Source organism: Chinchilla lanigera, unplaced genomic scaffold (genome assembly GCF_000276665.1).
Source record: "Chinchilla lanigera isolate Chin_1 unplaced genomic scaffold, ChiLan1.0 scaffold00014, whole genome shotgun sequence".
NCBI classification, from domain to species: Eukaryota; Metazoa; Chordata; class Mammalia; order Rodentia; family Chinchillidae; genus Chinchilla; species Chinchilla lanigera.
The window spans coordinates 25,681,237-25,708,302 of NW_004955415.1; the positions used below are offsets into that span (position 1 = coordinate 25,681,237).

Here is a 27,066-nt window from a genome sequence, read left to right on the forward strand (position 1 = left end):
GACAACCACAGTGAAGGGGGAGGCAGCGCAGCAGTAGCAGCAGCAATAGTAGCTTAACTCTTTCCCCTGACCACTGCAGTGCCTCTGGTGCTACCGGACACTTCACACCAAGGACCTGCCAAAATTCTATTAGTGACTACTTTTCCCTTAAATGAACCAGATATCAGCGGCCCTCTCTAGCAAACTTCCTGAGGAAAGTTACATTATGCCATGCAAAGGCAAACAACTTGGGCTTCAGTCATTGTGACACAACTTCTTACAGTGGCTACAATTGAAACATCAACAAATATACTTTGCTCTTGAATATTCTGAAATGGGTGTAAATTCTTAGTCTGATGCACTAAAATCTCTCAGCAAAAATGGGCTGGGGTATAGCTCAGCATTAGAGCACTTGCCCAGCATACATGAAGCCCTGGCTTTCATCGCTAGTACCAGCCCGTGCCACTGCCTCAACCTCTCAGCAAAAGAAACACTGCAGAACTAGTAACTCAAAACAGTAAGGCATACTTAGCAGCCCGGAGGAGAGAGGAAAAAACCTGCATGAGAAAGCCCTCACCTAGTGCCTTTGGTAGGCAGAGAGTAAATCCCTAAGACCATCACAATCCACTGCCATTGCAACCTGGGTACAACTTCTGATTCCATGGGAAACAGGCTTTCTGACCCCAGAGCAGGCCAAGTCACACAGAGGGCACAAGGTGAAATTTATGTAGTTCAGGTGTTAAGATGCAGACCTCAAGAGCTAATCCAGGCCTTCAAGACTGTCTCCATGAACTGGTGACTGATGCACCATGTTCATGTGAAGGAGATCCAAGTTAGGGCTCGGCCAACACATTCAGGCAAACCTCATGTGTCTGGACTTCCCAACCTCAGGTAGAGATTTTCACCCTCTAAGGCAGCTCCACCCCGGTGGCCACCAAAAGCCTCTGAAAACCTCTAGCCTCTGAATCTCTTTCTCTTGTGTATAAAATCTGTCCAACACCATCAAAGCACAAAACTGGAACTTAACCTCAAACCTGGAGTGGCTGCCCCTCAGCAGATAACAGAGATTTTTCTAGTAGGTAAGAAAAATAAAGAGAGAGAGAGAAAGACAAAGAAACACTTATTTTGAAGCACAGATAATGAAAAATGAAGGCCATTACCACATTCTTTCACAGTGAGTCTTGACAGAAATATACACCATCGAAGTCTAGTCCTTGGGACACAGAAAAATATTTTCCTAGCAAATTACTAGTTTAGAAATTTCTGAAATCCAGCCATGCTAAGCAAGCACATTCAATAATACTGTCATAGACAAGTTTGCTCACTTAATATATTGCTTTTATATTAGTTCTAACAAATGCAGAAAGACAAAGTAGATGGCCTTGAGCAATAGCGCTCTAATACATGCTGAGCCAAAAATGGAAAAAATGAAATAGCAACATAACCTGTGCACGTTAAGGCACACAGCTTTAATGTCTAATAGCCTGTCTTCCATTTCTTCAAAATCAAGCCAGAAACTCCCTCTAGCCACAGTCATTAATCAGTTCCATTGATCTTACCTTAAGCAAAGCACACAACTGTCGCATTTGATTAAAATAAGTAAATAAAATTTTACCTACTTAAGCCAGCACAGTCTAAGAGATCTATTTAGTGTCCTTACTTTCAAAATATTTTGGGTTTCATTCCACTTGTTTGTCCATTCCTTAGTCAATTCTTGAACCTAAAAAGAAAAATACACAGATGCCATCACTTCATGGAAAACATGAGTATGATTTTCTTTAGAAAGTTTCCAAATGATTTAAACCTTATGAAAAGAAGTACTATAAATGTTTCAAATTAGCTTGCAATTTCTACTCTGAAAAGAACCACCACCAACATACCTCACAAAAGCTAATCTCACCCTCAGCCTATGTTACACAAAGGAAAGAGCTGACAGAGATGGGCTTGGGTATAACTCAGCATTAGAGCACTTGCCCAGCATACACAAAGCCCTGGGTTCCATCGTTAGTACCACCCCCTGCCACTGCCTAAATCACTCAGCAAAGGAAACACTGCAGAGCTAGTAACTCAAAACAGTAAAGCATACTTAGTAGCCCAGAAAAGAGAGGAAAATTCCTGGATGAGAAAGCCCTCACCTAGTGCCTTTGGTAGTTGCCTAAAATTGCCTAAAGTTGCCTAAACTTGCCTCAAGTTGCCTACAATTTTACAAAAGTCTTTTTCATGCTATCCTTAACTAAAAGCAGCTTCCTTGGATTATTAACCGAAATTACAAGTTCAAGGATGACAGAGTCCGGGGGCTGGGGATTTAGCTCAGTGGCAAAAGCGCCTGCCTGGCAAGCGCAAGGTCATGAGTTCGGTTCCCGGTACCAGAGAAAAACCAAAAAAAAAAAAAAATAAAATAAAATAAAATAAAAAAAAGGATGACAGAGTCCCATTACACGGGTTAATTTTTCCTGACTATACTTGAAGTCCTAAGAAATACTGATTTACTTTCCTTTCTAATTAGATCTGGTGATTAAATCACCTTCAGTGTTGCAGTTTTCTTTTAGGAGATAATTTGCTTTTGTAACTAATTAATAGGGTTTATAAATCTCATTCTATTTTTTTTCAAAAGTGGTTCTTTAATTGACTCTCTTAGAAAAAGCAAAAAACTTTTGATAAAAATCAGCTTTTTCCAGTTGCCTATAACTTGGGAAAAACATCGCCAGTTGTTAAACACAGCATAGTTGAAAATTGCTTCTTAAAGTTAATGTAAATTTTCTGCTAGTTTCAGAAAAATTTTTAGATGATCCTAGTGATTAATTTGTTGAGAAGCAAAAAGTGATGCCTCAGTTGAGGTAGGAAAAAACAGCAATGAAAAATGCATTCTGCAGAAAGGAAATACCGAGGGCTGAAAGAGTAGCTTCAGCCAGGGGAGCCCCTGTTCTCTCGGGCCTTTACCTTTCTGCACCTGTGTCCACCTGCCCTCCCGCTGCCAGCAGCAGAGAGCATCCCACTTATACCTCCTGCTCCCCACTCTCACTGCTAAGAGGAAGGTGCTTCCCGGGGCAGCATGCAGGCAACCCAGACACAAGAAAGCAAGCTGCTGATGGCAAACAGAGGTCAGGAGGTGACAGTTTATCCACGCACACATCTCACACACCCATGCTCAGCCACACAACGCCCATTCACTTCAGCCCCAACTTAGCTCCAGTGGGGCTGGAGGGTCAGAGATTTTTTTAAATAATGATTCTTCTTTTACTAGTTACTAGTAACGAACTCTATTCTATTCTTATCTCTATTCAAGACAAAGGGGCTGGGGATTTAGCTCAGCGGCACAGCGCCTGCCTGGCAAGCCCAAGATCGTGAGTTCGATTCCTGGTACCAGGGAAAAAAAAAAATCTATTCAAGACAAAAATAAACAGGAGAGAAAGAGCCTCTGACCTTGCCTTGCTCATTGCTACAGCCTTGGCGAGACTACGCTGATTGATCTGAAGCCACTCACACTGCAAGCCCTCCTGAGACCCACCCCAGACTCTGGGTCACAGTGAAAGCCCCTGGTGATCAGGACTTGAGGTTCTGAAAAAGCCATCAAAGAGAGGCTATACTTGTGTTTCCTGTCCCCATAGAAGGGGAAAAGGCTGGCATATTAAACTTACTAATTTATACTAACCAGTGAACAGATTCTCACTGGAAATTTATCTTCTCATAACACAAACCATTCAACAAATAATTCTGTATTTCACCAACAGATACATTCTCAGAGAAGCAATGCACACCTATCAACCCTTTTCAAATTCGGTCAGGTAATTCCAGCTTTAAAAGTTACAAATATGCCTTGGATTTACTTTATCGCTGTATTTAAATCAAGAACACTCCATTTAGAACATTAATAAAATATGCACACATGTGATACTACCTCTAGCAATGTGATCAGATATGAAATTTATAGTCAAACAGATGGCAAACAATTTAAAAAGGTCAGCAAGAAACTAGACAAAAATTTAGAAAACGATATAAACAAGATAAGCAGTCATTTCTGTCACAGCATGTATAACACATTCAGATTAAAATGTTTACTGCTTTCTATTAACTTGCTAGATATTCCTAAAAACTATAATTGAGAGATAATTTAAGACTATATCCAAATATTTCATAGCATTCAAAATGAGAATCTGAAGCACTAAATTAGACAATTTCAGGAAAAAAATAAGGATTAAGAAATTAATGATTTTACTAATGCTATTATCAGCATATTAACTAACATAATTATCTAGGGCAGTGTCAACAAGTTCTTCAGAACTACGACTCCATTTATATCTTCCATGTTGTGTATTCTTGAGTTTTTACCAACAGACTCAGTTTTTTCCCTCATTGTGTTTTAACCATTTAGCATCATGGAAAAAAAAAAAAATTCACTCCAAAAATTTGTTCTTAATGTCTCTTTCTCTTGCCCAAAAAGTGTTTTATGTTTTCTGGGATTTTTTAATGGCATGGCACTCAGTTAGCCACAAACCTGGTTTTGAAAAAGCCCCACTCATACCTTGTGAATAAAGAGCACAAACTCTTGCCCTAGGACTCCTGTCCACTCTGACAGCCTGCATGATCCCACTGCCTGGTCAAGAGGGCTGCATGTGAACTCAACTGTGCTTGGTCATCCTGTGCCACTCAAATGACACTTACAAAGTCCCAGATAACATATTCATTACATAAAAAGCCACCTATTGTGCATCTTTAAAATGGCCATGAAGTTGATAACATGAAAAATTTAAAGAAGAATGTCTCAGACAAATACTAGAAAGTATAGACTTAAAAAAAATAGTGCACAGTTGGGCACAATGGTGCATCTGGGAGGCTGAGGTAGGCAGACCACAAGCTCAAGCCCAGCCTGACTAACTTAGTGACTTCATGAGACTCCTATCTCAAACAAACAAAAACACTACTTAGAAGGTAACAATACACAGTGTTTTAACTATTGTTATTTTCTTATTTCAGTGTTATGAAATTTTGTTTCATTCTTTTATAAAATAAAAAAACTTTTGAAGCTACAATGTTGGGACAAGCAGAAGAATCTATACAGGACAGAATTTGTGATGATGAACTAATCTTGACCAAAAACTACTAAGGCTCATAAAAAGGGGAGGTGGGCTGGGGATGTAGCTACTACAAAGGCTGTGGGTTCAACCCCCAGTACCACCAAAACAAAACAGAAAATTGCAAATGTTATGATTTTAAAAATAGAAGAGAATGGGAAAGAGAAGTAGAAAGAATTAAGATGTGTTACATACATGTACCAACTTTCCACAGTGAATGTAATCATGACATGCTGAAAATGTGTACTAATATTTTTTTTTTTAAATAACAAGTCAAACTATCACTTACTCTTGCTTCATTCTGCTGAAGTTTTTCCTCCATACTTAAAGCTGTGGGGGAGTCTAGGAGGGCAATCTAGAATTTAAACCATAAAAGACAGCAGCAATTAATAAACAGCAGCAACTAATAAATAGCAATAATGTGCAGTAAGGATTTTCCTATGATTTGAGTAAATTAACAAACTTCCACAGAAACTATTAGTGGTGAAAAGTAATGCCACATCCCCCTTCAAAAGTATCACTTGTCACCAAGTCTCTAGTCCATAGGATACATATCTCACAATATCCAAAACTGGGCCTTCCTGATAAGCCTACATTTGCTATACAAATCAGCAAAACAAAAGTCGTAACATAGAGACATTACCAACACAAAATCAAACACAGCCTAAATCCCTTGGTCTTAAGGACTCCTCTGTTTGAACATGCTGAGAATACAAAATCCAAAGTCAAGATGCCTAAGTCTTGCTCAACCACAGCTTCTGAGATGCACCCACTCTGAAACATGAGAAGGAAACTACTTTCACTGCTGGCTGGAATTTAGCATCCCGCATGGTGTACCACATCTGTCTATCCATTTCCTTACCCAGGCTGCAGGAATATGAAGACCTACATGAAATCAGGTTAGAGCAGAGAGGGACAAGTGGACAGGACAGGAAAGTGGAACCAGGCCTGGGCTCTAACTATACTCCCAACATTTCAGTTCTGACCACCTTTCTCCCTGAGACATCACAGAGAGAAAGCTATGAGGGAAGATCTCTCCCCACCCACCAGCAACCACTCTTTTCAGAGTTTGTTTGTAAACCTGCACTTATTCTAGTCATATGCAAACACGTTTTTGTTGTGTTTTTAAACATAAGTAAAAGAAAAATACTACTTTGACTATTCAATTGACAAGAGAAAATTCAGTTAAAAGTAATATACTTTTACACACACCATATAGACAGTCTATAATTTATCTTTGTACTCTCCTTTTAATATATATATTTTTTCCTAACCTTTTGCTTTACCAGTAATGCTACCATGACTATCTTTATACCAACTGCCTACACTGTACAGAGCTGTATCAATGGAATAAATTTCTAGAAGGGGATTTGTGAGTCCTCTACATATATGATTCTTTTTTAATGGTCAAGTTGTCCTACCTAGAAGCTCTAGCACAGTTTTCATTACTGTTTAACTTTCAACTTTTATTTAAACAAAAACATCCACAAGGCAGTCTTACTAGGTTCTGTTAAATGCCACACCTGTGTGCACAACAGAGAGAAGATAAGGTGGCTGGTGGGGAAGTATAGGTGTTTACTTATTGGTGACAGCCACAATCTTAATTCATTTTTCTGTTGGGCTGTGTATTGGTGAGCTTTCCTGTTGCTGGGATACAATACCTGACAGCCACAACTTAATGGAAGAGAGGTTTAATTTTATTATATTTTAAAACAATTGTATCCATGGTCAACTGGATCCGAGGAAGGATCATCATAGCAGAAGGGCATGGTGGAGCAAAGCTGCATAGTACATGGAGACTGGAATCAGAGTAGGGGGCCAATACCACAGAGCAAAGCACCAGGGACTAGACATAGATCCCAAGACCACACCTCCAGGACCTATCCAGACACACCCAAAAGTGTGCTCCACCAATATTCTGGGTAGATTCCAAAGTCAATCTAAGTTGACATTCTACCCTCCCATTCCACATTCTACCCCTTGTCAATTTCATACCCAAACACATCTCCTTAGACCACACTTAATGACCAAATTATGTTAATGACCAAAGTCAGTAAGTTAATAATTCCAACTAACATAAGACAACTATCCCACATATAATCAGAAATGCAATAATCCATTTTCAACAACAGTTCAGCATTTTTTAGAAGTCCGAGATTGTTTTGATACTTAAGGCAAACTCTTACCTGTGAATCTTTGTAAAAATAAAAAACAAGGTACAAAAGCACATTCCTATCTTAGAAGGGAGAAAGAAGACAGAAAACAAATGGACCAATGCAAGACTAAAATCCAGCAGGGCAAACATTAAGTCCTGTAGCTCCAAATCCCACATCTACATCCAGGGCACAGAGGAGTAAAATGTGAGTTCTATAGGGTTCAGGCAGCCCCATCCCTATGACCTTGCTGGCTGCAGCCTGTGCATCCTCTTTTCAACAGGCTTCACTCTTGGAATACAGCTTTGCCCAGCAGAAGTTCCATTTTCCTAGCATGTCCAACTTCCTGGGATCTCCACTGCACCTTTGGCTTCATTCCCACAGCTTCACACACTGCCCTCTCAGAGGCTCCTTGCCTGGATTCCCAGGCCTTTGAAATGTTGCTGAAATCCTTCCTAGCCCCACAACTCTTGCATTTTGCATGCCAGTAAAATCAGTATCATGTGGGCAATGCCAAGGTTGGCTGTCAACTCAATCAGCAGCGGGGCCCACTTGGATCATTGATAAAGCAGCCTCTGAGTGCCTGAATGACTGAGCACAGTGAAATGAATGCCGGGGAACCAATTCCCTAGACTACCCTTTTTAAGCAGATGTCCCAAGGACTCTGTTCTCAAATAAGATTGACACTTTAATAACTTTGTGATTTCAACAGATGGAGTCCTAATGATTTCTGAGGTGTTCTTGAGGCATCTTTTGTCTTGGCGCTGTGCAAAGTACTTGGTTTCTTTTTAATGGTGCTAATCTCCTCAGCAAACATACCTCCTTTGGCTCCAACTTTACACATGATATCTTTTGAGCCAAAGTTTAACTTTTCCAATGTTTTCTGCTCTGCCTTTTTGTCTCCAATTCTCTCTATACATCTGGCTCAAAGTCACCAGCAGCAGCCATGCCACAGCCCAAATTTTGGGCTGCTCTGAAATTTCATCTACCAGCTCTTAGTCCACTGTCTTTAATCTCCCATAGTCTTCTACAAAGTCTCAGAACATGGGCAAAATACAGACAAATTTTCTGCCAGACTTACACAAATGACCTGAAGCCCAACTGCCAATGGACTCCTTGTCCCCAACTAAAATCTCCTGAACCTGGACTTTACTGTCTGCATTCCCATCAGCACTTAGGTCTTCTGAGATTGGACCAGAATCACTTATCAGACTCTATAGCATTCTAGAATTTCTCTAGCCCAGATCTCCAAACATTTCCAAACTACCTGAAAAATAGTTCCTTAGGTACAGTCAAACAATGACCCCACTTCTCTAGTACCAAATCACATTTGCCGGACACAACAGACAATACTTACAACTTAATAAAAGAGAGATTTAGATTGGCTCATATTTCAAGGTAATCCAGTCCATTGTCAATTGACTCTGAGGCATAAACAGCATGGCAGAAGGGGAAGGTAGAGCAACACTGTGGCAGCCAGGAAATAGAGCAGGAGAAAAAAGCAAGGCACCAGAAACAGACTCCAAGGCCATGCCTCCATGACCCACCCAGACACATCCAAGGTGGATCCTACAGTCAATCAAGTTGACACTCCACCCTAACCATCATAGGTTATGATGCTTTTATCTTTTTGTAGATGTTGTTTTTTGAATAGGAAAGTAGTCTTTTGTTACATGAACTGAAACCTTCACCTACTTGGTATGTTACTGAGTAACTCCCATGCTATTATGTGGATATGTCACATCCTCACTTATTTCTGTCTACCTTTGCTCACAGAATGCAAAAGAAAACTTAATGTTTCCTGTGGTAAATGTGCATGGCTTTATAACCTGCTATTTCCAATAAGTATGTTGTGGTCTACCCTTATGAAAGTTGAAGTCTTTTCTGATTTTGAGAACTGCACTCTATCATAACAATGTGTTTCTGCATCACATTCTTTCCCCTTGGATTACCAGACGCCTTCATCCATTCTTACAAACACCAAGTAAGTGAGTTCTACTTTAAATATTAAATCAGACGTGTCCACCTTAAAACTTTCTACATAGAGATACTTCTGCTATTCAAGACTGGATAGGCCCAGATGAAAAAAATCAAGAATTCATTCTATTTTCATCTTCTCCTCTTCAGTATCTTCTTCACTGCTTAACTTCTGCTGTTTACTTCATTTCTGTATTAATTTATCTATTCACGAATACAGTCAAGAGAGATTAAGTCAAAACATTCTCTCTGCCAAAATAAAGGCAGAAATATGTAAAAAAGTGAAAATATAATAAAAGAGTAAACACTTGATGAGAAGATATTCAAATGTTCAGCTTCATTAATCCTCTGAAAGTGCAAAGTAAAATCATCCTGTGATACTGGTACATACTCATCAATATGGTTACAATGAAAAATGGACAAAGCCAAGCAATGGCAAAGATCTGCAGCAACTAAAACTGGCACCACCATATATTGAGGGCAGAGCAGAGCTGGTATAAGCAATGTTCGGCCGTATCTACTAAAACTGAACATACATATACCTCCTGACCACCAATTACACCCTTAGGCACAGACCTCACAGAATCACACCAGTATATTCACTGAAAGATATGCAGAAGAAAGTCTCTGGCCGCATGAATACTCACAAACAGGAAAATGTCCCTCAAAAGTGGAATGGATAAATGAGCTTGGAGAGGTGTGCATGATGGAATACAAAACAGCAGTGAGGGCAGTGACCAGCAACTATATGCAGCAATGCAGAGAAACTCACAAACACAAGGCTTTGCCTCTTGAGGTCAAGAAAGTGCTACCCTTGACAGGAAAGGCAAGAAGGTCCTGGACAGGAATTTTAGGGATGCTGATGATACTCAATTTCTTAAGGCGGGTGCTGGGTAAGTGGGTGAGTTAGGCATGCAACTTGTGAAAATTCACAGAATGATACATATTCTGTATATTTATATAATACTTCAAGAGAGATTTAATATAAACATATATAAAAACTATCATATCTATTTATACAATAGAAAGAGCAAATACATGTCAGAATCTTCTTTGTAAAATTGTGCTTTTAAAATTCTGATGCATGACCATTTCCAGTGACGAATACATAAAATTATTAAAAGTAAAAGCTGACTTTCATTTAGCTGTGCTTAAATAAATAATCCTAGACTGGTACTCTGAGCAACATTCTCAATGTACCAGGGCAGTATTTGGCAGAGAATCTTTCAGGAATACAGCAATGTCCTTAGTAAGATTTATATGGGGATTTTTAATGAGTATTTAAGAACACCTGCTTATTTCATTAAGCATTGCAAATGCAATTAATTTAGGACAAGCCTCTATTATTGTCTCACAATAATTTATAGCCTCAGAATAAGATAAATCATTTTAAATTCAATGCCCATGTTCATTATAGTGTAGATATTAAATTTATCAAAGACTTTTATCGTCAGTATGTTGTAAAATAGACTTTCCCATCCTTACCCCCAAAAAATATTAACAAGAATACTCCCTTTACTACAGCAGTAGTACTGGGTCATGAAAGTAGAAAAAAGATCACAAAATGTAAGGCAAAATGGTGACATATCAATTCTGCCCAAGACATTTGTAAAAGAAAAAAAAGTCTGAATAAATTAAAGTTTTTTTGGCTGTGTAATGAGGCTTCTCTCAGTTTAGTTGAAAAAGATTGGTCTCTTGCTTTTCCCTTTATTCTCTTAACCTCATAAAAGATTAAGTACAAGATGCTATACCTACAATTTTCCAACTATTCTCCTTCACATATAATACTTTGAATGATACTATGAAATCATCTTTAAGTGCTTACCTTAGATAATAATGTTATTAAAAGACTGAAAAAGGATCCCGGTAGCAAAATGTATAAATAAAATTATTTCTAGTGTTCAGGTGATAAGTCAGTAACATCTCATGCAGTGACTACCCATGCTGACAGCAACTTTTGCATCCAGGAAGCCCCATATCATAGATAAAAAGTCTGGAAACCTTTTTAAGCACAGTGAAGGATTCCTATTGATTGCTGTCTGCCATCTTGCCAGAAAGGACGGCCAAGCGTATTTCAGGATGCAGGAGACTCCAGGAAGTTTCTTTTCCTGTCAATATTTTCATAGACCAAACTACTTATGGGATGTCAAGAGCTTCAAGTGCCACAGATGCCTACATGGAAAGCACTGCTCTGCAACTACTTTGTACTTAAAGAAGTCTTTCTTTCAATGATACTCTTAAAATCATGTGTGGGTTACAAAAACATCATAAAATGTATTTTTATTTCCAACCCAAGTCTAACTTCACCTGTTTAAAAAGGCATTCTTGACTCTCTTTCAAGGGCAGTCTCTCTTCTAGCCCTACCAGAACTGCATGCGCACTGTGTACACAGAACATAACCGAATGTACACTATCCACACTATAAGAAAGTTAACTGCAAAAAAAAAAAAAAAAAAATCACAAAATAAGCAGGCTTCTTTTCTAGTATTCCAAATGACCCTGAAGAAAGGCCATCTTAATAATCAAATTGGACCCCAGGGAAAGCATCACAGCCAGGCCACAGGTATCACCTCACATGTGTCACTAAGTCACTAACCACCTCTGTGATGGGTGATTTGGAGATTTAAAAAGGTATTCAAAGAAGCCTTTCATTCCATTAAGACACATTTTAAAGTCATAAAATGCATGGGCAGAATTTTAAATATTACTCTGAGCATCTCAGTTTCTTGCCACTGATGGAAATTATGCTGCTAATCCTATGCATGCTAAATTTCTGTTCATAATTGATAACTATTAGATAGTTAATCATTTTAGGTTTAGTGGATAAAATCTTCCTCGCAGAGCACAAAATGAATGCAAAGGCCAATAGAAGGCTGAGGTAAAAGAGAGACTGGTTAACTCATTTGAAGCTTTACTTAGCACTTATTTACTTAAATCAATACCAGGAGATAATTGTCTCATTAAGATCTAGAAATAGATGCCGTTACTCAAAGAAAATTATCCATAAATCTCAGAAAACTCCAACCTGATTCCCTTGAGCAAGCAGCGTTTTCAGCCTGGCTATTTCAGCTCGCAGCTCACGGATAAGTTTGACGTTGGCATCCTCATTAATGGTAGGCTTGTTGATGATGTTTTTGGCTCTATTTGCATAGCGAAGAGTACTTAGGGTTTCTCCATAATTGACATCAGCAGGTGAAATGGCTGTGAAGAATGAATGCAAAAAATCATTTATCTAGCACTCCATGTTTCATTTAACACAGTTGGTTTATAATTTAAAAGTCAGATTAACCCCAGGTCATTGGATAAACTAAATATTCATTGCAACAATAATGAATACTAAAATTTTTCTAAGACTCATAGGAAAGTATATTCACTATACCAAACTAAATGTTATTCTGCTTTTCTCAAGGCAAGAATCAACCACCTAACCAAGTTTAAAATAAGATGTGAGACACCTCACCCTAGTTAAGCAGTTTTCTCAGTTCCAAATATAAAAAGAGGATTTCAAGACTATTTGTACTTCTCAACATTAGGCAGGAATTAAAATACTTTTAAAATTTCAGGCTAAGCTTACCATCTGTAAAAATCTAGAGCATGACAATTTTTAAAAGAGTCAATAGACTAGTTAAGGGCCAGGTGAGGTGGTGCACGCCTTAATCCCAGCACTTGAGAGGCTGAGGAAGGACTGCTATGAGTTCGAGGCCAGCCTGAGCTAGAAAGTGAGTTTGAGGCCAGCTTGAACTGCATGTAATAAAGCCCTGTCTCAAAAAGACAAAAAAAAAAAAAAAAATAGACTCATTAATTCTTTCATTTGGGAAGGTTTTAATCTCACCCCCTACTACCACCACCAAACTTCAAGGCTGCGGTGAGTCACAATTCCGAATGGAGCTTGTACCCCAGGGAAGACCTCTGGCCTCCTAGTTAACCACATAGCACAGGTACAAGAGGGACAGGGGACAGAAGGGGAAGAGCCCAGACAGGAAACAGAAAGAAAGGGCAGGATGAGTGCAGAAGAAGTCCTAGGTTCTCACCAATAATTATCTGCACTTTCTATTTTTCTCTCTTCTGCTTCTTTTAGTTAATGAGTCAAAATCTGAAAATAAGGTATGTTACTCATCACTACTTACTGGTTTTTTCACTCCAATTTTACTTTAAATGCCACAACTACTGCTTTAAGTAGAAAAAGTTGGCTTTTCATTCATGTTCCTATAATGACTTCGTCCTATGAGGCAGTGAAGCTGAGTGTTTCCACCACACACTTCACACAAAGGAAAACGCGCATCTCTGCATGTGATCACAGCTTCCTCAACAGGGCAAGGGCTATGTAACAGCTAATGACACGAGCTGCAAACTGCATATGCTGAGTAACTAGAAAAACCATTACATTTTGAAGAAATAAAAGGTGCTAGATCCTAATGAGACACTTCAAACTTAAATATTTACAGTTAATTCACAGGAAACATTGGATGCTTAGGAAAATAACTGAAAACTCTTACTGGCAATCATGATAGTTTTAGAGTTTCCTCCAAGGCTGTCTTTCAGCAGCCAAGTCAAAACAGAATCCCTGTAAGGCACAAAAACTTGCTTCTTCTTTACAAGAGGGTTTGTTGCATCCTGAGATAAATCAGCTGTGGGGAAGGAGGAAACAAAGGAGAAAAAAAGATAATTATTAAAATTTCTCTTTCCCCTCCAATTCTGCTTCAAAAACCCCTGAGGATGACGTTATTGCCTATCTGCAAGACAAACATTAAACATAATTGGTTCATGCTAATATAGTACCCGAGGAAAAGGCTGCAGGAGGCCAGCACACACCTACCTAAGGCAGAAATGACATTTCCCAGAGTCACAAGGGACTTGTTAATGTTCCCTCCTTCCTTCAGCCGGACCCCCGTGGCACCGGTGGCATCCGCACGCTCACTTCCAGCAAGATCAACTAAGTGGATCTTACTCACAGTTTCACATGGCATTTCAGAGTCAAACTTTGCCTGTGGTAAAATATAAAAGTAACACTGAAGGGATACAAAGAGCCCTCATGCTGTTTATGATGCAAATTCTAATTACTTTTCCCTCCATGTTGAGATCTCTCAGGATGGACCTTTTTCATTTTGTTATGATGCTGCCCTTCATATTGATTATAAAAACTTCCAAAATTAAATATAATACAATAAAAGTCTGCCATGTGTGATTCTTAAGCCTTCTGAAGAACCATCCCACTTCTGCAATCCTCCTGTCACAGTCAACAGCGCCCAATGGAGCCAGAGCATGGCAGGATATGAAACCAAGTGCTAAGGGACACTCAAGAAAGCAGAGTGTAAGTAAACAAGCAGGGAGCTTCGTGTTCATCTATAATCCCCAGCATTCCAGCACAGAGGCGCTCCAAAACAAGATAAATATAGACAATTATGTAAAAATCACTTCACCATTATTCGATGTTAAAACATTTTGTCTCACATTTTTTTTAAAAATGTGAAATACTAAATACGATACTCTGCCTTTGAATTCTACCCACATTTTAGCACTAACCAGAAAGCAGGAGGAAAACGGGTAAGTGTGCCTAAGTCAAAGCAAAGTCTACCAAAGAGTAAAGCTGTGGGGATGTACAGAGCAGGATTCTGATGGAGCTTAGAGAAATCTCCCATTTTCCTGCTAAGCCTCTTCGTTAATAAAATGCAGTCTTACTATTTCTGATGTGTTCAACTGTCAAAGTGGGTGAAGATGCCTCCAAACTCCTAACTCACGCTATGGCCTGACAGGAGCCTCCTTTTTGTATTTGTGAGTTCTACTTCTCTGCACCCTTGATCACTTCCATTCAGGTGTAACATGTTGTCTACCATCTGATCATATTGAATTCTTACATAAGAACTTGCAGATGCTCGACGCCCTGTAATCTCACCCTAATAATCATAATCGCCATGGTAGGGTGAGCTCCACGGAGTGATAACATACTGCACAGATTCCTCACCTTGGCCTCCAGCTGGACTGACTCACATTCCATCATGTCCCACGGGGCTAACGACAATGAAAACTCTTGCTTAATTAGACGCAGAGTAAGGTGTTTCTTTGTTTTCTGTGGTTTTTTTGTTTTTTTTTTTTTTAATGTCTAGAGCAAGGTGGAAGCCTGCTAAATATTTCTAAAGGGTACACCTCAGGACATTTAAAATTACTGTGATTGTAACCATCATGAAACTCTGCGCACAGCACATGTTCCGCTCTAATTAACAAGATAATGACAGCCAGTCACCTTTGCTTGCTGTGAGCCTGGTTCAACAATGAGGACTCCTCAGCAGATGTTAATCAGGAAGTAAGGACTGTAGGGATGGAGCCCACCAACACCCCTTACCCCTCAGCTGCCCCTACCTGAGTGAACTTGATGGTGAAGATGGCATGAGACCTGCTACTGACATCGTTCATCCCAGTCGCTGCTGTGGTCCGGTTGATATTTCCCGCATCCATCAGTTCTTCCACATCACCATAATTCTGTACTAAATGTTTGGATAAATCTGGAAGAAAAAAAAGGAAGGAGTGAAGAAATTTTCCCATTACACAGTAAATGGAGTAAGAAACTCCTCTTGATAAAATAATGCATGAATTATTCTCTACAAATCTGCTGAATATTTAAAGACTTGTTTCTGTAGGGTGATGGTATACACAGTAACAGGCTACAGTTGGGACAAGTTGGTTGGGCCTCAGTTGCCTCATCGGGTAATGTGTAGCTACATAGATACCGTATTTAGGACATGCTAGGTACTAACATAAACCTCTTGGCATTAATCACAGTACAAGAAGAAAAAAAGCACTACTTTTAAGCAAAACGTAAAGGCCCCGCCCCCATTCCATACCAGCAGTTAAAGTCAGGGCTTTTGCACTGAGCTACATTCTTAGCCCTCTTTTGTTTTACTTTTATTTTGAGATAGGTTCTTGCTCAGTTACTGGAATCCAGGCTGGGCTTGAACTTGGGATTTTCCTCCCTCAAGGTCCCAGGGCACTGCAATTATAAGGGTGCAACACATCTGGCTAAAAGCATATTTTAAAGGCTTTAAAAACTTTTTAGAGCCACCAATATTGGAGTACACCAGTAATTCCAGCTTCTCAGGAGGCTGAGCAATGAAGATCACAAGTTTCAGGTTAGTATGTGGTGAGCTTACCTAGCATGGGTGAAGCCCTGGATTCAGTCTCAGTGCCAGAAAACGCAGATTTTTGGAGCATTCATTTACCTCTCAGTCCAAAGCTCCACTGGGGAAGGGGGCCTCTACTCCTCTCCTACAGTGCCCTCCCTTCCCTTTTGTGATAGTCCTATCAACTTTGCTACATTGAGACATGCTAGGAAATTAGCAAAGCACACTCTACGTGTATCTGTGAGGCAGAACCATGGTGGAAGGGCAGGATGGGGGAAAGCTAACCTCAGGGCTGCCCAGAAGCAAAGAGAAAGGAAGAGCTTGTGCTGCTGGCCTGAATGTGGGCAGCACCACCCAATAAGCTAAAGACCCAGGTGGAATAAAAGTAGGGAGACAAGGAAGCCTTCAGTACAAGCTCTCCCTCTCTCTCTACTTCTGGGCAGCCCTGAAGTGAGCTTTCCTCCATCCTGCCCTTCCACCATGGTTCTGCCTCACTCCCAGCCTAAAAGCAACACAGCAAAGACCATGGACTGAAAGCTCTGAAGCCATGATCCAAAATAAACCTTTCTTTCCTTTAAATTGTTTATTTCAGAGTGTTTTAGCACAGCAACAAAAAGCTGAGTTACCCATCTTCTGTCAGGCCATCAGGTGTTAGTAGTATCCGCATCCCTTCTAAAAATAACCCATAAATGTGAAGGGAATGGCATACACACAAAACTACCTTGTCCCCTTTCACACAAATGGTAACATCTTAGACTAGGAATGAAGCTCAGTGGCAGACCTCACACCTTGCCTGAGATCCAGGAATTCAAGGCCCTGACTTCAATGGCCAGCACCCCCCAATAAAGAAAAGGAGCATACTATAAACATTCTTGTGTGCCCTGGTTTTGTTTTTTTTTTTTCAAATGCAATGATATGTTACAGAATAATCTGGGACTGGGAGCGTAGCTCTGTGACAGAGTGTTTGTCAGCATGCACAAGCTGGGTTCTATCCCTAGCACTCCAATCAATCAATCAATCAACCAACCAACCAACCAACCAACTAAAAAGAATATTGTATACCACCTAAGGTCACATTTCATTCATTTTTCAGGCTACAGAGCCTTCAGCTGTAAGTATGCACCATAACCAACTTAACCAGTCTCCTATTGAGACTACAGAAGTTGTTTGCATTTTGTTTCCAATAACAATGCTTCTAGGTACAAATAACTGACTACACAGATCTTTTCAAATATGTGGGAATGTCTCCACAGAAAAAATTCTTAGAGGCAGAACTGCTAAAAGAAAACATATTTGAAATGTTTATACACACTGCAAAACTGTCCTCCCCAGAGAGCAAAGTACACCCAGCAGGAACAATACAAGTACTGACCTCCCAACGCTGTCTTCCCACACTGACTTATCCCCCTGCCAAAGATGGGTGACAAACGTCATCTTGAGGCACTTTTATTTTGCTTGTCTCTTATTATGTTTGAGTATTTTTTCCTTCTAAAAATCATCAGTAATTCCGTTTTCATAAACGATGTAGTCACACCCTTTCTCCATTTTTCTATTTGGTTGCCTGATCTGTTTAAATATTAAATTATATTAAATATTTATATTAAATATTTATATTTAATATAAATGTTTATATATTTATATTTAATATAATGTTTATATATTAAATATATTATATATTGCCTGAGCTCTTTATATATTAGGGAAATTAGTCCTTTATCTGAAACATACAGTAAAAACCTCTCCCCATTTTGTAATTAAGCTTTTAACTTTGTCTACAGTGTTTCTGCCAAGTGTTAAATTCTGGGGTTTTTTTGGTTTTTTTAACCATTTCAAATTTAACTTCTTTTCTTTTCTGGCTTCTGAGATTTTTAAGTAAGTTTTTAAAAACATTCCATCCTCCAGGTTTCTGGGAACCTGTGGTGTCTTCTGGTTATTATTTCATTTTTTTACATTTAAATCTTTGATTTCCTTCCATTTCCCCTGGTGTAAAATCTAACCAATGACACCAATTTATTTTTCTCCCAGAAACATAACAATCCATATTACCCCAACATCTGAATAAAAGCTAAATACCTATAAGTATGAAGGTCAGATTCTCAAGGGCTTAGCCTGTTTGATTACTGTGTCTCTTCACACACAGTTTTACAAGTTCTAACATTTGATAAGGCAATTAAAAGGCCAATATGATAGCACATGATGTTAGGCTAAACTCTATTAACAATAATGCCACCAAACAACTATGCTACTGAACACCTTATTCAACGGATGGAAAGGAAAATGCACAATTAGAAGCTTAATAAACTACAGATAGGATCTTACTGGTGCACCTGATTTCATAAACCCAGCCACTTCTCCAATGAAACACACATGAAAGACACTACGCACCGGAAAGCATGTTCTCCATGTGCAACTCCTGCCAACCACCCAGTACTCAGTTCCTTCTGCAGAGTAAAGGAGATCAGCTTCATCTCAAGGATAACCTTAAACCCAGCCTATTTTTTGAAACAATTAGCAAGGGCCAATCCTTTACCATCACTATCACTATGGGTGGTACTCTGCACAAATGACTGTGCCACAATGAATCTATCACAATGTATCAGCTGAGAAGATATCCTGTAAGTTTTTCTTAACAGACAAGAGCTCCAGAAGGCTTTTCTTGCAATACAGTATCAGTAACACTGCACTGCTAAAATGTAATGCCCTGAAAGAGACAGGTACAAGCGTACTTACCTTGCCCGAGAACATCAGAAAACACATCGCCAGAGATTTCATAAAGCCAGGAGAAATCTCTGGCAAGGCTCACAAAATCAGTGAATGCCTAGTGAGGTATGAATTCATTAAGTGAGCACTATGTAACAGCAGCACATGCCCTTTTTACTATAATAACATTCTGAAGGAAAAGCAATTTTTAAAATCTCCCCATTATGCTACTTTTTTTTAATTTGAAAGCTTCATATTTACACAAAGGATAAGACTGTGAAATATTCACTCTTACCCTCAACATAAGGTCCTTCTTTTGGATGCTCTCGGACTCTCAAATTGAAGGTTTTAGATGACTTCCGCCTCAGCAGGTCTCTCACATGTTCATTGTAAATTTCTAAGTAGCTGAAAATTTTAAATAGAATTGAATTTAGAAGCAGAATTTTGAAACCTTCTTCAATTACAATAACAGCAACAGCACCCACAACAGCACCACACAGTGTGGGCAGTGGCTGTACCACATACGATACTCAGCACTAGAGAGTATCTCAGGTAATCCTGACAGCAGTCCATCTGCAAGGCCTTCCATTAGCCTCATTCTATAGGTCAGATAGACAAGGGGTGGAGGGGCGAGGCCTCAAGTGATTTAAGTAACTTATCCAAAGCCTACAAAGCCACTGAGCCCACACAGCTGTGAAAAGCAGGAAGTGACACATTCATCTGCAAAACCACTTAGACTGGCTGCCCACAAATGTTTACTTCAAAGAACAGCCAGACTTTTTATAGGTTAGATTTACAGTGATCCTACCAACACAAAGAGCAACACAACCATTCCTGAGCCAAAGGAAAGCAAGTAATTGGCATACTCGGTTGAAGTCAAAGGCTCACCCCATTTAAGATAAACATCAAATGTTACCATTTCTGACCAAGCTATGTTATTTCCCATCCAAACTGTCCAAAGAAAGGCATTGAAAACCTATTGTTTTCAGTGTTATTCCCAACACCATAAATACAGAAGAGGAAAGGGCAGGCACTGCTCAGAAACCTACAGGCCTCACCCCTCCCTAGTAGTAGAGTGCTCTACACACAGCCTGGGTTCCAGTAATGCTCACACCTGCCCGGCCATGGGTCCTACCTGACTTCAGTCCGAAAGGAGGCTGCATCCCATCGGGTGGTTTCATTTATCCGACTGAAGAGCCCTTCGCAGATCCGAGGTATTAAGCCCAAATCACCCTGTAAGGAAAAGAAGGAGTGATGCAGCTGTCACTGGAAATGAAGTCAACCTGTGACTAAATGTGCATGTTGCTGGAGAGGACACTGACTCAAGGGGACTGCCAACTCCAGTCCTATCACCTAAGCCCCAGATATACCTCTGGTCCCCCCAGGACCGCTTCCTCCTCTCTGACACAGGAGAATGGTGCCTTCTCATTCCTACATCTTGAGACTTGGGTCAAATATGATTACGAGCTGTTGTTTAGCTAAATCATGGCTTGTAAGGATCAAGAGACTTACTCTCTAGCTATCAAACAAGACAGTCTACAGTTGTAGAATAAATGTTTCACCTAGCTGATTAAACAACCAAATAAGGGAAAACGTACATTAGGGGAAAAAGAAACACTAAGAAAACCTTTGTAAGTCCTTAAGACAGTTAATACCTGTCTTAAAACTTAGGAGATAGGGCCACATTAAAATGTGATACATCCCTCCTCTGGCCTTCCAAGAAAGGAAGATTTTAATAGTACATCATATCAATTATGCAGTGAGGGTGTAATAGTTAATAAACATGTCTCATTCAGCACTAGCAGGCTGGTAAACCTCAGAGTGACACTCAAGATTAGGCATAGTGTTCTCATTAGGAAACCAAAACTTCAGAACCTCAAGCCCCTTCCTACAGTCACCCAGCTCCCCACCCAAAGAATAAAACAAAAATCACTGGTCTGGGAGATTTTTTTATTCTTTATACTACTCAGTCAGTGCAAATCCCTATCAAGGAAAACAGCCTTTCACCGTATTTTTTTTTTCACCGTATTTTTGTTTCTTATTTCAAAATAAATAATACCCAAGAGTACTTACCTATAAGGCCAGAGAAATAACACTTATAATTTATGATACTTCATAAATGTTTGACTTACATAAAATATCTTCTAGGGAATCAACAAATCTAAAAATTTCATTTTTAGAGATCTCATTTCCAAAGACACAGTAGTAGGAGAATAAGAAAAGTAATAATAAAAGACAAATACAAAACTTTTTTTTTTTTTTTGGTACCAGGAATCAAACTCAGGACCTTGCGTTTGCCAGGCAGGTGCTTATGCCACTGAGCTATACCCCTGGCCCACAAAACTCTTGAAATGATCTGCTCTTCCCTGTTTTTCAGCATCAAGAGTATACAGCATGATACTGCCAGACTTCGAAATGCCTGTGCTGAGGAAGCCAGGTTCCATGCCCAGGGACAACTCCAGCGGGGAAGTCCTGTTCCCCTCTAACATGCTACTGCCATGAGCCAGTAAGCCTGCAGCCAGAACACAGTCATCCGTACCTGCTGGCGGGCAGCGCACAGTGGCTAGAACATGCTGCGGGCCAGCCAGTCACTGAATCGTGCTTTCACTGCAACTTAAGAAAAATAAAATGCACAAGCGCCCTCTAAATCTGGAGAAAACAGAACATGGTAAAGTTCTGCCGTAATATCTACTTCTGACTCCTCCATACTTTGGGACAAGTGTAACATTGATGCCAGTTAATTTACATAGATTAACTACTAAACTGTACATATTACATTTATAACCATGTAATTCTGTATGAGTTTATAACTCAACTTTTTTAATGTTTTTGTTGAATTTATGTAATACCTTTCCATCAAAAAGTTTGATTTATTTTGCACATTTTTCTTGGGGAAAAATGTTCTGAATTATTTTAAAAAGAACAGACTTTGGTAATTTTATTCAAACCGTTGTGTTGGCAGAAAAGGAGAATAAATTACTTGTGGGCCCAGCATACTTTCTTGATAAGATTATAAGGCCTTTAAAAACGGAAAATGAACTGGGAGTTGCATCCATTATTCATGCTTATAAACTTAAAGCAATTTCTAATTTAAAATCTCTCAAAGGAAATTTAGTCCAACTTATTACTTTTATCTTATTACTAAAAAAATGATCAGAACATGAAAAGCAAGTTAGTACAGACCAAGTAGATAAAAGAGACAATTCTATCAGGCTAGAGAAAAATAATAAGATTTCTTCCCACGCAGCATAAACAACGTACAGAATCTCCCATCATAGTGTATGACTTTCCAGATCCAGTTTGCCCATATGCAAAGACACAAGCATTATAACCTTCAAATGCAGATTTCACGACATCTGTGCCCAGGGTTTTGAAAACCTGAAAGTCAGAAAAACACAAAAGATACTGTTACTATGGATTCCAATAAAAGTACACGCAAAGTTGGCAATATTCTTGAATGCTACTTTCTTCTTTTAAAGACTGTACCATATAAATAAATCACTGTGGAACTGTTAGCAACAGAACATGCATGTACCCCAGTTTCTAATCCAAGGTAAACTTTCTAAGCAAGACCATCCTCTTTCCTACTTAACAAAATAGTTCCTAAAATATAAAAATGTAACCATCCTCTTTCCTACTTAACAAAATAGTTCCTAAAATATAAAAATGTAAACAAGGCAAAGTGACACTCAAATCTACAAGATGATGATTTACTATCCAGAATCATAAAGCTGTTCATTCTATCAGAAACTAAACATTCAAAGTATAAAAGTCACGCTACCCAGCAACTGCTGTGTGGACCATGCCGAACCCAACCTCCCATTTCAAGGGCCCATGATTCATCCAGGTCTTTGAAGGTTCTGAATGATGGGTGGGAATGGACCAGGGCGAAAAGGCTGGGCTCCCCGTGAGGAAGCCCGGTCACTTTCTCTTGTTTGGGTATATACCCAGGACGGAGAGCAGCACAGGAGGCAAGCTGTGTGGAGCTAGGTGTTATACCTATAACAGCTTAAGTCATGTTGGAAGCACTGAGTAATTGCAATTTTGAGAATAAAAGAGGATGAAATAGAAATACTCCAGGGAGACAATAGATATAAATGAAACAAATCAATATAGGAGGTCATCCTTGTCATAACCAGTTGGAAAGGAACAAACAAACAATTACCCCCTGTCCTCTAAGCCCAGCACACAAAGTTAACATAAAATATCTCTCTGCTCCAAAAGTTGGAACATCAGCAACGAGAGAGATGTCAAAGACATCTCAGGAGTCATGCTCACAGTCAGAGGCAGGAAGACGCGAGGGAGGGGGCACCTGGTGGGGACCACTGCAGGAGCCGTTACTCTGTGAGTGAAACCCCACTACAAAATCAGGAGGCCAGCTGGATCTACCAGCAAGTAACCTCCAACTGTGACTGTTACACTGGCCCCACAGAAGAATCAAGCTCAGGAATCCCATGGGCCAGGCCAGTAATCTAGCCCAGTGAAATGGGAATCTGAGGAATGTGAACCCAGAAAGCAGTTCTTTTCAAATCTTCCAAGAAGTTTCAAAGTTCAGCAAAATTGACAAACCTGACCCCCTCAGCACTACACTAAAAAAAAAATCCCTGCTAATAACACATCTATAAAAGAAAACAACAACAAAAAAAAAAAAACCACGCTGTCGTCCAAGGATGAGAGAAGAATACAGCCAACAAGACTTTCTTTGGTTTTCTTCAACACCATCTTGCTTAGACCTTGGTTCCTCATTCTCATCAGTAGAAGGTTTACAGACCACCATTTCAACTGAGTCACTTCCATGAATGGCCAAAGCCACTCACTCTAGGTTAATTTTTACCCAATTCATCTTTAGGAGGTCTTTTTTTCTGATCTTATTCCTGCACTCTGATGACTTGGTTCCCAACTATAACAGCAGCTCACATTTACTGGACACTTTCCAAGCCCCTTCATATGTGATGGATTAATCCTCATAAAAGTACTATTAGGCTGGTGGCACCACTGGACCTCAGATGAAGCTGAAAAGGAAGTGGAGAGAGCCGAGCATTTACCACAGGGTGGCAGGGCTCACTAACTCCGAAGCCCTTATTATATGCTCTCATCCCACAGCCACAAGGCCCCAGTCCTAACTGAAAGGTCTCCTCCTCACACCTCTATTCTGAAGCAGAAGCCAGAATCCCAGGGAGAGGCAGAACTGTAGCCCACCCACTTGCAGTTTATTTTTCACCACTGTGTGTGGAATATGAGTAAAAACTCAGATTAAACAAAACGCAAAAGTCAAGTATCATTTTTACAATTTCACTGGTTAGGAAAAAGAGCCTTCCAGAAACTTCTTAGAGAATAAAAGAAGGATCTGGGGCTAAAGCCAAGTCATGGGAAATATTTTTATTTAAACCAAACCTGAAGGTTTCCACAATGAAATTATTCTCCAATATAAAAATCCATACCCACTATTTCATTACTATTTCAGCAGAAAGCTAACCTAGGAAGTGTTCTGACAGACTCAAGGGATCAATGGGGGCACGGATGGGGGACATGACGTCAGAACAGTCTAGAAAGTTCAGGTCTAGAGACCTAGAAAGCAGGCTGGGCCCAGTCTCAGCTTCAAGTATCCATAATTAGCATGGGACCAGAGAAGCAATAGGCACAGGTGATCCCATCTTGCTCCCACCAAGAACTTATTTAGTACCTGCTACCAAGGAGAGGACAGTCCTAAGAAACCTACAACCACTGGCATCAAATTTCTGTCAAAATCCCTCACCTGGCCTGCCTAGCCAAAGTCACTTTGCTGCCCGTGGAAGCACAGAGTAGACTTTACAGCTGATTTCCACAGTAAGACAGGCACCAGGGGCCTCCCTGAGGGGAACCACTCAGACGCTGCTAAGGCAAAGGCTCTCTGATCCCACTTGGAACAGGAAATGTTAGGTATCAGGTTTCTCCAGAGTTGAATTAAGGAACAGGTTCTGTGAGATCAAAGTCTCCCTCTGTAGTTTTGAAGAGCCATTAAGAAAATTAGATTTTACTAAATGGTCTTTAATTTACATGACTGTGAATTTAAATTGCTCACTGATTTTTTTTTTCTAATTGTAAAATAATGGTCACCTCACCTACTATTTGTTTAACATCAAGGGAAAGTGGACTTGAACTATAGTAATAGGAATGACATTTTCTCAACGTATTCTTTACGTTACACTGTTTGTGTTTTGTTTTTTTTTGGTTTTTTTTTTTTTAAAAAAAAAAAAAAGATTAGCCAGAGAGTTATCAGAGTCTTTCCCTGATAAACTGCAGGTACACGATCTGTCCACTGCTTACTTTCTGTGCCTAAGGGGACAGCAGGACAGCCATGCTGTCAATATTCACACTGAAGCCCCTTTTTGTAACAATAGGTATTACAATTAGGGATGAAGGACGAACTCTTCACTAAATATTGTTGAGAAAGATATCTTCCCATATCACAAGGGCTTATTAATAAGTGGTTCTACAACACTGTGTTTAGGGACACACCTCAAGGCTGTTTTTAGATCTGCAACTTAATGGAATCACATTAGGTTACTCCCTGAAGCATAGGGCCTGGAGCAGCTGAGAAGAGACCATGCAGGCCTGAGTACAGCATGAAAGCTATTCTCATCAGAGAAGGCTTCTCACCATCTAGAACTATCTATAAACTCTGAGCACTTATTTTTAACTTCCAACTGAACTGAACTTGTCCCTGCTTCCCTGATCTTGACTTCTGGTAGAACCTAGGAAATGTCATTTCTTCCCACAAATTAGCCACCATCTCTAAATAAGTTCACTGGGTCAGCAAACACTCATGGGCCCAGGTCCTGCTGTCACACAATGCTCTCCTGCTGTTTCTCTGGACTTCCCACTGTACGGCCCGCTGTCCCCAAAAGACCGTAGTTTAAGTTAAATGTGGGGGAAATCCACCAACTTGATAAGTAACTTAAAAAAGAAGCTCTTCAATCAAGGCTGTTCATTTATCCTGTGTTGAAGACATTCTGGAGATTATTACACCAAACTGGTTTCCCCTTAACAAATTCCCTCATATCTGCAACTTAATTCCCCCAATTCTTACATTAAAGGCTAAACCTGGATCTAAGTATCTATGCTATTCTAGTCTTTACCAGATTCCTAGCTACTAATCCAGTAATGGCGAGCAGTTTAGAGCTTTCAAGGATAACAAACAGCGGGCAGCGGCACACGTGCCATAAATTTGCCACCACTGTACTAACCCATTCACCCTGACCCCAAAGTCACCCCTACGCACCCACCATTTGTCCAACAGGCTGTGCTACCCATGTGTCATGTACAACTTCCCATTCTTCTCCTAAGTCCTTAACTGTCCAGTTGCTCCCCAATCACCCTGGACATAATATTCAGAGTCTCAACTCTGTTACTATTAAAACTCAATTAGGCCATGTACAATGGGGCACAACTCAATTCCCATGTACTTATTAGGAGGCTAAAGAAGGAAGATCACAAGTTCAAAGCCAGGCTGAGCAACTTAGCAAGGCTCTGCTTGAAAATTTAAAAATAAATAAATGAAAAGGGCTCGGGATACAGCTTAGTACTAGAGCAGCCCTGGGTTTGAGCCCTAATACTACACAAAAAGAAAAAAAGTTGATTAGTTTCATGAATTTGAACAATTTACGCTTATTTAGTCTCCTGGAAAAAGAAAAATGGAGTTTAAATTCACCCCATTGTGAGGATTAAACAAGAATTAAACATTTCTCAAACAAGAACAGAACAAAGGAACACACAGCAGAGTGTCTGACACTAACACAAACCCAGGCAGCAGTAGTTTATCTTTCCTCTCCTCCTCTTTCCCAATGGCCCCTTCTCTCTGTGTGGCTTCCATTCGCATTGGTGCTGTCTCTTTCTATTCTTTCCTGTCAGGGTCAACACTTGGATACAGTGATTCCAGTCTTCCAAAATCACTTTTATATTGCCTAAGAAAGCCAATCTCCTCCACCAACCACTTCTAAACAGAGTGCATTTCTCAGATTTGTTAGGATGCATGCAAAGCATTGGGATCCTAAAAAACAAAATGCAGAGTCTGCTTTAAAAAAAATAAAA

The 27,066-nt window shown here is 39.8% G+C and overlaps 1 protein-coding gene across 5 annotated transcripts in view; it reads right to left on the reverse strand.

Moving 5' to 3' along the window:
• Kif16b (kinesin family member 16B) overlaps nt 1-27,066 on the reverse strand; it is a 290,964-nt gene that overhangs the window by 231,503 nt on the left and 32,395 nt on the right. For all 5 annotated transcript variants that reach the window (XM_013512331.1, XM_005380898.2, XM_013512330.1 and 2 more), the window contains exons 4-12: nt 22,258-22,374; nt 20,132-20,229; nt 19,292-19,401; nt 15,539-15,681; nt 13,998-14,166; nt 13,678-13,809; nt 12,207-12,382; nt 5,341-5,406; nt 1,640-1,699 (exon numbers count right to left, since the gene is read on the reverse strand). In XM_013512331.1, the coding sequence (XP_013367785.1) occupies nt 1,640-1,699; nt 5,341-5,406; nt 12,207-12,382; nt 13,678-13,809; nt 13,998-14,166; nt 15,539-15,681; nt 19,292-19,401; nt 20,132-20,229; nt 22,258-22,374 (1,071 nt within the window). The remainder of the gene's footprint in view (nt 1-1,639; nt 1,700-5,340; nt 5,407-12,206; nt 12,383-13,677; nt 13,810-13,997; nt 14,167-15,538; nt 15,682-19,291; nt 19,402-20,131; nt 20,230-22,257; nt 22,375-27,066) is intronic.